The sequence below is a fragment of the Chiloscyllium punctatum genome, chromosome 3, assembly GCF_047496795.1.
Source record: "Chiloscyllium punctatum isolate Juve2018m chromosome 3, sChiPun1.3, whole genome shotgun sequence".
Taxonomy (NCBI): domain Eukaryota; kingdom Metazoa; phylum Chordata; class Chondrichthyes; order Orectolobiformes; family Hemiscylliidae; genus Chiloscyllium; species Chiloscyllium punctatum.
This window is the reverse complement of record NC_092741.1, coordinates 72,827,998-72,843,005: the sequence shown is the minus strand read 5'-3', so window position 1 is coordinate 72,843,005 and position 15,008 is coordinate 72,827,998. Positions and strand designations below refer to the sequence as shown.

Sequence of the window (15,008 nt, the reverse complement as noted above, 5' to 3'; positions counted from 1 at the left end):
GTTGATTGTTTTCAGTGATGTTGACTGAGGAAAGAATCTCTCTCAGAGAATACAGAGAGAATCCCATGACATTCTTCAAACTCATTCTTTGAGGATTTAACATGTCCTGATCATTGCTTATCCTTATGCATCTGAGGAACAAGAGTAGTCCCATTCAGCACACTCAGCCTGCCTATTAACTTTACACTATCTCACTATTTACTGTGCAGAATTAGCTGCCCTTTACTGGATCACTTTAGCTCCTTCTGAACAGGGTAAACCTGATTTACAAAATATGATTACTTTAGCACCCGGATGAGCATGAAGCTTCCAACCTATTTTCAGCCTGATTGCCCCAACCATCTCCCTAAACTAAGGTAAGCTGCAGATCTTGTGTTCATCACCATCACCAAGTCTGAAATCTGACGCCCATTACCTTGACATAACCGAGCTGCCACCTGATCCACAAAGAAACCACTAAAATAAAACAAAGAACTGAGGCTGCTGGAAATCTGAAATAAAAACAGAAATTGTTGGAGAATCTCCACAAGTCCAGCAGCATCTGTGGAGAGAAATCAAAGTTAACATTTCAAGTCCAGTGTCCCTTCTCAGGAAGTAGGGTCACTAGACTCAAAACATTGACTCTGCTTCCTTTCCACAGATTATTTTGTGGCAGTGAATGTGGCATAAACACAAGCAGGAGGCCATGTATAATTTCCCTGCTTTACTTCAAAATAATGTCATAGAATTTTTGTTTTATATCCACTGCTGTGGGCAGAACAGCACTCAGTTTAATGCCTTCACCAAGAGACAACATGCTGACAGCGCAGTTCAGTTCTGTTTTGAAGCGTTCGCCGACATTTTGTGATTAAGTCTCAGTACTTAGGCTTGAACTCAGACAGCCCATTTACTCAGAAGCAAGAGCTGATACTGAAGTCAACTGAGATGCTGACACGACAATGGCTCAGGCCTCCTGACAATAACCTTGAATGGAGACAACAAACATTTCATTCATTCAACATTCACTTTGGGCACGAGCTGTGATTCTTTGCCCTGCCTCTAACTCCTGACAATGAAGATTCAACCAGAAAGGCAGCATATTGCACACAACTGTGGGACAAGTAGAAAACTGATTGGAAAGTATTCCTAATGGAAACTAGTAGCTTCTGTAAGATCAAACACCGTGTTTCTGTCTGTAGTTAAATACATTTCTAAAGTTTTTTACATATTACTTACATAAGATTTGAAAGTTTTTTGGTTAAATCTATGAACAGCCAGAGTTGTGTCTTTTCTGTATGTGTACAGATCACTAAATGTGACCAAAAACCAAATGAAAATTCATAGCCCATTAAGTGTCACGACACCAATATATTGAATAAAGCTTACAAAGAAACAGTCTAAAGCAAAGATTCTTAAAATAAAGCATAATTGTTTAGGCTAATGGTTTATGGAGTACTTTCTTTTCTGGAATGATTACACATACTCCCTGACTGAGAGAGCAAACATATTTTTCTCAAGAAGCATGTCACAGAGTCATAGAGTCATAGAGATGTACAGAATGGAAACAGACCCTTCGGTCCAACCTGTCCATGCTGACCAGATATCCCAACCCAATCTAGTCCCATCTGCCAGCACCCGGCCCATATCCCTCCAAACCCTTCCTATTCATATACCCATCCAAATGCCTCTTAAATGTTGCAATTGTACCAGCCTCCACCACATCCTCTGGCAGCTCATTCCTACACATAACGCCCTCTGCATGAAAACGTTGCCCCTTAGGTCTCTTTTATATCTTTCCCCTCTCACCCTAAACCTATGCCCTCTCGTTCTGGACTCCCCAACCCCAGGGAAAAGACTTTGCCTATTTATCCTATCTATGCCCCTCATAATTTTGTAAACCTCTAAAAGGTCACCCCTCAGGCTCCGACGCTCCTGGGAAAACAGCCCCAGCCTGTTCAGCCTCTCTCTGTAGCTCAGATCCTCCAATCCTGGCAACATCCTTGTAAATCTTTTCTGAACCCTTTCAAGTTTCACAACATCTTTCCGATAGGAAGGAGACCAGAATTGCACGCAATATTCCAACAGTGGCCTAACCAATGTCCTGTACAGCCGCAACATGACCTCCCAACTCCTGTACTCAATACTCTGACCAATACAGTAAAGCATACCAAATGCCGCCTTCACTATCCTATCTCCCTGCGACTCCGCTGTTGAATCCACCATTGCAATACTGTTGTAGATAGATGATGTTAATTTTCATTTTATCAGCTCTGTTATTATCTAGATTCTGCTAAAATTATTGGAAATTTCTTCATCTTCTTAAGCAACATTACATCTGTGGTGCCTCAAAATTACATTTTTACAACTTCAGATATGAACTAAAGAAGCTAATCTTTGAAAGAGTTGCTGTCCCAATCAACCTTGATCTGTGACGAAAACTACTTTATACATATTGCGTATTTTTCTTAGCGCAGTGAAGACTGAACGGGGACTTGGGGGAGGTGTACAAAAATATGAGGAACATGGATATTTTGTAAACGGAGAAAATGTTCATCTTGGTAGAAGAGTCAATATCCACAGGGCACAGTTTTGCACTAGGAAGCAGGAGATTTAGAGGGGATTTAAAGAAATATATTTTACCCAGAAGGTTGTCAGCAACTGCAACTCACTGTGTAAAATGGTGGTAGAGGCAATAACTGTCAAGACATTTAAGAAATATTTACATGATTGCTTGAAGTTATATATAAGGCTACAGGCCAAGTGCTGTAAAATGGGATGAGAATAGATTGATGCTGGTTCAGACACGATGGGCCAAAGGGTCATTTAAATGCTGTAAAATCTCTGTGACTATGATTTTTTTTCTAGACTTTAAAATGTTCTTTTAATTCTCATATTGCTTTTCTTCATTTTCTATTCACATACAGATATAATATTTCTCAAAAACTTAGAGCTTGGGAGTTGGAACAATCATACAATTCTCTACAAACAATCAAGAACAGAACCAGACAGCGTAATCCAAGAAAGATTGATGCCAACTGACTGCTTTCAGAATTAACCACCGCACTACCCTCTCCCTGATCCAACACCATAAAACCATGGGGAGTTCTATTTAGTTGTGGCCAAGAAATAACAGAAGTTGTTTCACGAAAGCAAATGCATTTATGCAATATCCAGACCTGGAGCTATCACAAAGAAGCTCATGTTGTGAATTACTGTTTATACTTGAGTAAAAGTCGATCTCATGCAAAAGTCAATCCCCTTTTTTTGGCCAAAACAAAATCTGAAATTTTCCATATATCTCATGTAAAAATGAAACCCCAGCTTTTCACAGTAACAAATCAACATTTGTGAGTCAAGGTATTATCATGTACATAAATGTTACAATGAGAAAATGAATCGTTTTTTGTGCTATTCTGTGCTGTGATCCACAATTCACAGCAAGTTCACAATTCACAAAGTTATGCTATGGATTTCTTAAGTTCATTATCAAATAAGCACCACAATTAGTATAATTATACAAAGTTTATCATGCCATCATTTCCAAAACAGATAGGCCTACATGTATTTACTTCACTAATAATTACCGTTTACATGTTGGCGATTTCTCACATGGTCAATGATCAGTATCAGAAATAAAAGCATCAAGTGTTAGTTTGAAAACTAAAACAACGATATACGAAAGAAACGAAGGGAAATGGAAGAATTTGGCGCAAAAGTTTAAGATGCATCAGGTCAGAGTCAGGTGACAGCCTCCCTTTGTGTACAGCTCAGGAGAGCTCAGATCCCCTGCAGCATTTGTGGAATTACTATAATTTGTTGTGTTTTTTTTCTTTATTTGTTTAGAAATCAATTGGGCTTCAGCCAATTTTGGACTGTAGCACAAATTTCAGCTCCTCAAAAGTAGTATCCATGTAATAGTTGACCCCACAAATTTAACCTTAAAAAATAGTTGAAAAAATTTGACTTATACACGAGTATATACGATAAACACCCCAACAATTTTAATATTGGTTTAAGGATAATGTTCAACTATCCAAAAGCTCAAGATTAATTCTTAGAAAATTAACTTGTTTCATGTTCATTTGTTGTCACTTTTGACCCATTTATAATTATTTATAAAATGGGCTCATTTATAAACTTTTTGGCAAATTATAGGTGTACCATTTAGATGCAAAATGAAGCACTTACCCTCACATTCATCTCCTTTCTGCTGAAATCCTGCTTTGCAGATGCACTTCCCAATGGGCACCAACCACTCACCCTCTGCACTGCAGTGCATCTTGGGAGGGTTTTCTGTTTCCTCTTCTGCGTCACTAACACAGGTGCCACGCACCTCCACCAGGGACGAAAATTCAGACCCTGTCACTGTGTCTGGGAAAGCCGCCAAATTTTCCACAATTGACCAACATTTCTTATAGTAAACACGCACAGACACGAGAGCAATGCAGGCACCCACATCCTGGAAAGCCAAGTAGAATCCCTTTCTCGACAAAGGCCCGATTTCTCGCACCTCTGTGTTAAGTTTCATTACACGTTCCCCAAGGTCCCCTTGAGTAAAACTTTCATCAGCTGCAATAGTATCTATTTTGAGGTACTGACTCTCCTTGATGTTCCAGCCAGCATCTGAGTCACTTTCAAAGTAATACAGATTAAATGTCTCTTTACATGTCCCCAAGACTCCTGGAATGCTATTACAATCCCTCAGGGTAAACTTCACCTCCACAAATATCCTCTGAGCATTGCCTCTTGCAATCCAGTTAGTCCGCAGCCAGTTGTTCTGATTAGGTTCCATTACTCTGCACACCTGGTACGTGCGGATCGGAATGTAGTTCTCATCTACGCCACTGATCTCTTCCCACTGAAAGGTAACAGTACAAGATATAACCTTCTCATAGTATAACAATAATCTGAGACCAAAATACAGTATCTCCTGCTTATTTGTAAAAAATGTGTTTTGAAACATTACAAATGAAACTCCCACAAGCATCCTTGTAAGGCATCCAAGTGGACATTGCAATGTCAACTTGTGTAAATGCTTTCTTGCCTGTCATAAACCAGGAAATGTTTTAGGTTTGGGCAAGTTTAGAGCATTAGATTTGCAAATTTTATTGTCAATGTGTTGTGAATGGTTCTGAAGTGGAGTAATTACACAAAAGCTTCCAGATAAAAATCATATATGCCAAACTATCGAACAATATCTTTAGCTTCTAACAAAAGAAAGTAATACTAACAATGACCTATTTTTACACTCTTCCATATGGGATAATGGTGTGTATTTAAAGAAGCATTATGATTAATCTATCTTCTGGTAACTGTTCAAGAGCCCAATGACAAAAGCAATGTACTATGGATGCTGAAAATTTGAAATAAAGACAAAAATTCCTGGAAACACTCAACAGGCTAGGTAGTATCAGTGGAGAGAAAGTTAACATTTTAGGTTGAGATTGCCTAACCTGCAATCTGCATTTATTTGGCCCTCCAAGAACAGAGATTACAAATGTCGTTATGAAACTCAACAGGCCCTTGATGATTTTCCTGAAACCAATTTTATTAGATGGAATACCTTGCAGCGTTTGTGCCAAATTCCCAACCTGATTTCCAGGTTGGAATGTTTTACCTACCAGAACCACTTTTCTTTTAATTTGGCCCTAAAATCTTGATACCAAGTAACATTCCTCCAAAGCGTTTGAGCAAAGTAACAAGAAAAATTTTCTGTCTAATACATCAAGTGGTTCTCACTCCCTTTAATCAAGCACGTACTTTTTCCTCTGCTTCAAACGTTTATTGTATCCATTTCAAACAAGGACTGTTATCTGATACTGAACACTGCAGTATTAACTGCAGTACTATCAGCTGTGAGATGCATTAACCAGGAAATGTCCCCATCAATTACACAAACAAAAGCTAGTCCATTCAGCTCACCGAAGGACTAAGTTGGATGTCCAGACTATGCCGAGTTAGCTCGTCATCTGTTCGGCAATATCTGAGGATCTATAGTTGACATCATTACCTCTAATCTAAGGTGAACCTAATTATACTGAGTTGCTATATAAAACTCTATACTAGAAATGCAAATGTAGTCGTTAAACAACAAGGCTAACTTTGCTTGGTATTTGGCACACAGTTTACCGATGGGTGTTGCTGGGTGCTTACTATATATTGAGCCTGTCAGTGAATGGGATCATGCAATTTTACTATCTGGCTATTCGCATGGTGGAATAGAATTTTTGACTTAACCGTGCACTGAAAAAAAATCGGGGAAGAAACTGAAGCACATCTGCAGCTGTGAAAGACTGAGAAGGGGGCAGCTCAAAACCTAGAAACCCTTCAGTATCTATTTGGTTGCTTTGATTATCAGCCTCCTCCAGTGGCAGTGTGAAGTCTCTGGAACCCAGGGGTCTCAAAGCAGACCTCAGCATCACCTTTCTTCAACAGAATTCTCAGTAATCACACAATGCAGAAAGCAAAGTGAAAAATCAATAAAGTCCTTTTCACCTTAATAAAATGCTAGTTATCACCATGTCCAAAATAAAGCAATGGAGACAGCAAAAGGACATAACAGGGCCATTTTTCTTCCCTCACTTCTTTGAAGAGTACTTTAGGCTCAATGCTCCAAGATGGGAATTCTGTCATGGATTGGATATTCCATGGTCTTTAAAACAAAATTCTAAAATTTTAGGCACAGAATTGGAAAGTGTGATTTTTGTTAATGCTTAATTTGAATGTATATTAATATGGAGCAAACTTTGATTGATTAATGTATGAACGATAACAGGCACGAAGTTTATTAACTTTTCTCTAACAGCAACTTGAAAAAATCTTCAGAATCGTTTTTCCAGGCATGAGTAGGAAACAAAGAGGTCAGAGGACATTTTAATTTTAATCGTGTCCCAAACAATCACTGCAGATATTTTCTGAGTGACTGAGATCAATATTGATGGTTTGTATGTGTACAGAGCTCTTCATTACTTTCCCGAATCACACTGAGAAAAGAATGGTGCAAGTGCATGAACCACACACTGAGCCCTGCTGGAAAAAGTATGTCATACAAAATGAGAAGATATAGAACATTTATACTCAAAGCATCTGTAGCTCATAGTTAGACCAACAGAGGAACTAATGTATGAATTACTACAGAATCAAACTCTTCTAATCTGAGGATATGCATTACCGAAATTTCCATTAATGTTTGTGCTCAGCAATAAAAAGATCATCTCCTGTTATTTGTGCAGGATCTGATTTTACATCCAATTCTCCCTATCCTAATGCTAGAATCTTACATTGCCCTTTGGTTTTAACAGTAAGTGCAAAATACATGTGATCAGTTGAAAACAGCCATTGCTTTATACATATAAGAAACTAAAGAACCCTTTTACATAGAGCTAATTGTCAGTTTACAGTTTAACAAACTCAGAATGGACTAGCTGATGATCTGCATTTTATGAAAATGTATGGCTGCTGGTACGGCTACAAAATTAAAAAACAATCAGTAAAAATACTTGTAGGAAATAATTATGGTAACTTAAATTGATAAAATAATTTGTAAGATTTTATATATGTTAATCATAACTTATTAATTATTTAGAGAAGTGGGAGCAGCAATTGTAAGGATAATTTTCATTTATATAACAAAAATGAAGTAGTTAATACATAAAATATCCTTTTCACTAATGTTTTATATTTATTTTGTATTGAAGGAGGCAGAACATATTGTTGCCTAATAAGCTTTAGTTGTATTTTTACATTCGATATTCCACACCAGAGGGAGAGAAACAGAGACAACTGGTGATGGTTTAATTTAAGGGTCACCATGTCCCAAGGGAGAGGAGAGGTTGAGATGGAGAGTCCTACACGGTAACCTCAGCCTCTGCGAGAATTGGACCCACGCTATTGGTGTTACTCTGCATCTCAAATCAGCCAACCAAGCTAACCGACCCTCCACATTGATATTATAAAAGAAACATTCATACAAATTCACTTTCTTCTGTTGTATCAAATATTACATTCTGTGGTCTGTCAGTCATGCAGACTTAATCCACATTTTATCTTGACTTAGCTTCTGCAGGATATCTGTTTGATGACTTCCTTTTTCCTTAAACCGCTGTAATGGAAGGCCTTATTTGGCACAGCATTTATTATTAGATAGTGAGTATTATTTGAATGAGCATTAGGCTCAAATTAAAGGGAAGCAGACAAGCTGAGAACAATGACAGCACTAAGTAATACCTGTTGGTAGTGTGCGAAATAACTGCATTAAGGGCTGTCATGTGAACCAGAGCAAGCAGAGAGGAATGTTCTGACTAAAGCACAGTCTAAAAAGACAAGCTCAGACAACAAAGCCACTCAATACAACCACCTTTTGCCAAAATAGAGTCCCTTTTATCTGATTGCCTCAAAGATAAACTGAAACCTTTCTGAAGAGCTGAGTAACAATCCATTCTAAATCCCATTTATGAAAAGCCCCCTATAATGGTGCAGACTACTTGTGGAATGTCCAAAGCATTGATATTCATTTACTGCAGACAAACACTCAGTTACTGAAGTCCTTCTGCAGATTCCATATCACAAGATTGGCAAGGCTCTCAAAGGAGCCTCTGCTGGATACCTGACTGCAGGGTACACAAGCCAAGTGAAAGTTCTGCTTTATTATGTTGTACTGCCAGGTGAATTATCTGTGTTTTGCATACTTTTGCCCTGACTTCTCAAAAAAAGTCAAGGATATTATATCTCATTCATGTCGAGGACATGTGAAGTTTAAAATATGATTGTTATGAGGAAAAAATTGCTGAAAATTAAAGTGCTTTAGAATAGCAGGAAGCCTTTATTTATGCATGGTGTAGTCAGTTGATACATTGTTTTTTCCATCTCTGAAACCTAAATTTAAATATAAACCAATCTAATTGATTAAAATGTATTTTTTTGCTCCTTTAAGCATTTTATACGGCATAAGCCTGGCTGAATCTGAACAGTCACTAACGGGTATGGGCACATAGCATTAAAAATACCTTACTCAGGAAAAATCGAGAAATTACAAAGGTAGTTGGTGTGAAAAGTGAAATAATTCACCGGCTGAACATGGTGCAGCATACTGCTTCGCACAGCCACCTCTATATAATTTACCTGGAACAAAAGAAGAAACTGCTGGAAAAGCTCGGCAGGTCTGGCAGCATCGGTGGAGAGAAATCAGAATTAAGGTTTTGGGGTCCCATGACCCTTCCTTAGAACTCAGCAGAAGGGTCACTGGACCCGTAACGTTAACTCTGATTTCTCTCCACAGACGCCACCAGACCTGCTGAGCTTTTCCAGCACGTTCTGTTTTTGTTTCTGATTTCCAGCATCTGCATAATTTTGGTTTTATAATTAACCTGGGTTTAGAATGGCTACTGCTGACGTTCAGCAAAGAAATGAAAAAATAATCCATTCCTGGTATTGAAATATTTTATCCCAACGGGGACAAAAGTCAAACTAAAATTAATTAATTAATGTGAAAATTACCATCAATTAAAAATACATTATGCAAGTCTGGTCTTACTGTTCATCACGAAACAGCATTATTCTTTGTTTTCTACACTTTTTTTATACACATTAAACAGATCCAAAAATGAATTGCTGTCTAACTTGTAGTTATTTTATGTGCTCACTCTTGTGATTTTCATCTTTGTTTGTTTGATTTATTAGCAGTGGGGCATCACATCGTCATCTAGGTAAATTAAATAATTTGACTTTCTCAGACATTTTGTGCAATTTTCAAAGTAACCAGACATAGAAAGTCAGCACTCACTATTAACAGAAATTCTTCAATAGTAACAATTTATACCTCATGGTTTATTTCAAATTGTTTGAGCTTGCTTGTGATTTTACATTAGCAGTTGATGCTTTGTGACTTATACAGTCTTGCTTCAACTGTACCCAACCTCTGGCCCAACAAGGTGATATATGCAATGTTGTATTGTGGAAAGAAACTTCCGGGGAGGTGTAAAGTTAAAAAAAGGGAATGGGTTGGGAAACAAAGCAGTTTACCAATATCAAACATCCACAATATCTTTACAATATCCGTAATAATATATTATAGATGAATTTCACATGGGATTGTGTGTTTAAGTAATGCATAACAATTGTTAAATTGCTTGCATCAAATGGATCAACACATAAGTGAAGCAAAGATAGTTTTGTTCAGATTAGCAAAAGGTGTTTTCTGCAATAGTCTTTCATTCATTATCTAATGCATCATCTATATGGTAATTTACAAAGCACAACACTTTCCAATCCCAGTGCAATCCAAATCCTTTATTAGCCTATAAACACCACTTGCTCCCATCTCTCTTCTGCTAATGTTAAAAGTAGAAAAAATTCTAGCCAATCTTTGTCCAGACTAGCTGTGAATCTAGTTTGGGGTAAAATCAACACTCTCCCAGACTAACACTCAACTGGCTGGACATAATTCAACCAAAATCAAAAAGGGGACAAAGTCTAACAACCTGTAATCACAGTCTACTTCTATATAGCCCACTTGTGACTGAAATGTCTATTTAATTAATATCTGGAACGTATTCGAAAAATTCCAATTTCTTTCAGTGCACCTACACATTTTCCTCCGTTGTATATTTGCCCAGTTTGTTAATAATTACGCTTGCCAATTTCAAAAGACATTTCACTTTTTAACACTTAATATAAACGGGTAGATTTATTTTAACGGATTTGTCGAAAAAGTAGTCTTTGCACAGTTACAACGAAATTTCCCAGACCCAAACCGAAAATGCACATTAATTTCCGTCATCATGGGTAATTCAAAGGATAAATCTACAGATCACGCGGGGGATAAGAACCATGTTGGTGTTAATGTATGTATTGGAAATCAATTGACTGCCATTTATTAAATTTCCATTTGTCCCAGATCAAGCGTTTCATCTCAGCACGTCGAGGAGCGAGTGATTTACGACGGACGGTTGCACGTTTGATAATATAACAACCTCGTTTAGATTAGTTTAAGAACTTTAAACAGTCGATCTTATCACTGATTGAGGTGGGGCTTTGGACACAAAAGGTCATCTGTAATGGCTCATTATGGACATTCAGAGCCAACAGCAAGGATACACTCAGTTTGCTGTCCTTCGGGTTTAGGTGTCTACTGTTCTTGGCAAAAACGTGTCATTTCAAAAAAGCTGAGAAACTTGAACGCTTACCCCGTCAGAAGGAAACGAGATCCACTCCAGCTCCGTCTGTTGTGCTTTGGAATCCAGCAAAATAACTGCCAGAGAGACAAGAGACAGAGACAGAGAGAGGAAAAGATCATACGGAAAGTGTCAGCTACTTCCAAAACAGGTCTCCTCTCGATCAACTCGCAAAATAATACTTCAGTCTGACATAACCCCTTCAAATGGCTGAATGCGGTGTACCACCACAAATAATATTTTGGTTTAACAAGGACAATTCAAACGATTACTTTAAAGGGCAGAGTTTAATTGCAAATCGAGGAGATATTATTTGCATTCCGTGAGCTTTCTTTATATTCGAAATAATCATCTCTCACCCCCTTTCAATATGTCTATTCAGAACATTTAAAAAAAAGATATTAAAAGATGTAAATCTATGTGGATGTTCCCTAAACAGCAAGTGTCCCGGGAGGAAACCGAAATCTACCATTTCAGCGACACGGCGTGAGGCTGGCCCTTCGGACGGAAGGGAAGTGGGGAAACGCTATCGGTGCTGGTTTCAATCGAAACCTTGCTCTCCCTGAACTTTTCCCTCACTGACGAGAACTTACTGTAAATCCTACTCCTGGGAATAGTTTTGTTTTCGCGGACAGCATGGCCGGGGGTGATCCGCATCAGGTGCAAAGCGAAGCTGACTCTGGCGTCAGGTAACAGTGTGTCCGAGCGAGTGACCAGCAGCCACAGTATTGCCCCACAGGGACCAGCGACAAGGCAGCGAAATCGGCTCGGAACGAACTTTTATTTTTAAAGCGACTGGCTCTCATGTCACGTTAAACGGGCACTCAAATCCGCAAAGGAAATTTGTAACGCTCTTAAAGAGGCCGAAGAAAGTTCCTGGTTCGGACGGAGCTGATCTTTAATGAATGTCACACTCAGTCCTGAGGAATATTGCCCCCCACTATCCCCCACATCCTCTCTCAATCATTTAGTCCCGCTCTTTTTTCAAGTTGATCTTGGCTTAAGAATTACCAGTGTGTCTCTCTCTCTGATCAATGCAGAGGTGATACGGTTGGTTTGGGATGGGTGAAACTGACACGAAATTAACAGACACGGGATTTAGGGGAGGGGAGTGTTCGTTTTTGAAGGGGCATGAGGCCGCTGGCTACGGAGCAGGAGATGGCTATATACGGGGCAGGAGATAGCTGTATAAGGGACAGGGGATGGCTGTGTAAGGGACAGGGGATGGCTGTGTAAGGGACAGGGGATGGCTGTATAAGGGTCAGAGGATGGCTGTATAAGGGGCAAGAGATGGCTGTATGAGGGACAGGGGGATGGCTGTATACGGGTCGGGGATGGCTGTATAAGGGGCAGGGAATGGATGGCTAAGGGACAGGAGAAGGCTGTATAAGGGACAGGGGTTGGCTGTCTCAAGGACAGGGGATGGCTGTATAAGGGGTCAGGGGATGGCTGTACAAGGGACAGGGGTTGGCTGTATAAGGGGTCAGGGGATGGCTGTACAAGGGTCAGGGGATGGCTGTATAAGGGGTCAGGGGATGGCTGTACAAGGGACAGGGGATGGCTGTATAAGGGGTCAGGGGATGGCTGTATAAAGGACAGGGGATGGCATGATAAGGGGTCAGGGGATGGCTGTATAAAGGACAGGGGATGGCATGATAAGGGGTCAGGGGATGTCTCGGGGATGGGAGGTCTCTGCCTGGTTTCAGGTGGAAGAGTGAGAGTGCTCGCTCGCAGCCGCAGGCCGCCTCCAAGCGACAAGTACCTGGCACAGTCCGGCTCCCGACAGCACAGCCAGCGCCGCTCGCAAAACATGCCCCAAAGCAAACTCACAGTCGGAAATCACACCTCCACGTCTTAATCTCGGTTCCACTTTTATAAACTGATGATGTGCGGGAGGAGCGGTTCATAAAAACTGAAGGGTTCCGCTGATGCAGAGCTAATCTCGCCGTGAGCCGGGCGAGTTTCCTGGGGTGTATTTCGTTATCAGCAGCACACGTTTGATTCCCGCTTGCTGGGATTTTAAGTGATGTTTCACTTGCTCTCCCAATAACAGAAGCGCCGGGGACATCGGAGGCTCAGGCTGGTACCGCCGCACCAACTTTACACAAGTTTTGTTTTGATCTAATCGACTGAAACGTTCCGCTCCTGCGACCGCACGAGTGGGCGAGCGATGTTGGCCAGGGATCTGGAGGGGGACAGTGCTGTGGATGACTCCTTATCAGCAGTAAGGGCTGGCAGCTAATGTTGTCCCACAGCCAGCCGCTAACTCAACAATGCCCAAACCAAACCAAACCAGAAATGGTTCGGGGTGGGGTGGGGGGTAACAAAACAAAAACTCTCAGCAGGTCCGGCGGAATCTACGGAGGCAAAGCAGAGTTAACGTTTCGGCTCCAGTCTTCCTTTGGAACTGGGTTCTGAAATGTCAAAACGGACTTGTGCTCCCACTGCACTTACCAGCTTCTAGATTTGTTGCCTTCAGAAAAGCGCGGCTGGATGGTGAAAGGGAGAGGTCTCCCCTCACATCCACAGCGGGAATGGAATTGTACTCCAGGACTTTTATATATAAAAAAAAGTTTGTTTTATTAGAGTACAGTTCCCAGTGTTAGCAGCGCGGAGCTGCAGTGTTGGAGATGGAAACTCCTGTTCTTGGCTTCACCCAAAAGTGCCCTCACGTTGTGTGTGTCTTTTTTTTCCTGCCGATTTGAAACGCTTTCCTGCGAACTCACAGAGCTAACATTTCGCCGTTTACCAGTCCGGGAGACTCGCACCTTTCGCGTGGATTCTGGGATGCGGCTGAGCAGCAGTCCGGCGGTGTACCGCATTCTGGGGGGGGGGAGTCCGGTTAACTCAGGACGGAATCGCTTTCCTTCCCCATCGCTCAGTGAACTCACTGCAGTCGGCGGCGAGCGCACACGCCGATCAAACAACGAAGGAGTTACAACTGCGGGGGGTGTCCGTCAAAGGCTAATGATAAATTCAGCCACTTTGTAAAACTGACTTCTGTGTGTCCCCGTGTCGTTCCTCTCCAGACCTGTGAATGTACTAAAATCAAAGTGGCTAGGAATCGATATCAGGATCTGAGAGCGTGGCTCATGCTCCCAAAACGTGCCTACCCTAAATCTGGCCAGCGATAATAATCGCCATGAAACTGGGACCTCGGTGGATGCTCCCGCTCGGAGAGAAAGGGACGGGGAGCTGGGAGTTTGAAGGGAAGGGAGAGAGTCGCCAGTTGTGCTGTCCCGTTCCGAGAGTCGCGGGTCGCTCACGGAAGCAGCATATTCCGGGGGAAAAAGGGGAGAAGGAAGATTTCCCTTTGCCTACCACCAACAACATTCCCCTCCACCCCCAACCCAAAAAACAAATCCCTTCCGTTTCTTACCTTCTCTTGCAGCCTGCGTCAGATGGGCAACGATGGTGCTGAGCAAAGAAATGCAGCCGCAGATAATCCAGAGAGCGCGGCTGAGCTTGGAGCTCATGGTGACACCGGTGGCTGCTTTTTTGTTGTTGTTTATTTTCTCTCTAAGCAGCTTTCAGTGTGTGTGTGTGTGTGTGTGTGTGTGTGTTGTTGCAGCAAACTCCGCCGTATCCTCCAGGCTTTGGGTCCCAGCCTCTGCCGGCAAGCTTCACTTCCACACACTCAAATAGCGGGCAGTGCTGCCTGGGGCTGAGGGGGGCGGAGAGACTGGGACAGCCGGCACGTCAGTCAACCTGGCCGGGGAGAGACTGACAGCAACAGCAGCCAGACAACAGAGAGCTTTCCCAGACAGGGCCCTGCCCGAAGCTGGGGCTACATCACCAATCCGAGTGGGACAGAGGAGGGCTTTACATTCTCCAATCGGGCGAACCTTATATAAAGTA

The 15,008-nt window shown here is 41.3% G+C and overlaps 1 protein-coding gene across 4 annotated transcripts in view; it reads right to left on the bottom strand.

Annotated features, from left to right (window-relative positions):
• epha7 (eph receptor A7) overlaps positions 1 to 14,800 on the bottom strand; it is a 306,767-nt gene extending 291,967 nt beyond the window's left edge. For 3 of the 4 annotated variants that reach the window (XM_072555079.1, XM_072555088.1, XM_072555096.1), the window contains exons 1-3: positions 14,530 to 14,799; positions 11,163 to 11,227; positions 4,168 to 4,837 (exon numbers count right to left, since the gene is read on the bottom strand). In XM_072555079.1, coding sequence (XP_072411180.1) covers positions 4,168 to 4,837; positions 11,163 to 11,227; positions 14,530 to 14,626 — 832 coding nt within the window. In that variant the 5' untranslated portion in view covers positions 14,627 to 14,799. Of the gene's footprint in view, positions 1 to 4,167; positions 4,838 to 11,162; positions 11,228 to 14,529 lie in introns of all 4 variants that reach the window. The other variant, XM_072555071.1, reaches the window with a different exon arrangement.
• Positions 14,801 to 15,008: the final 208 nt, after the last annotated feature.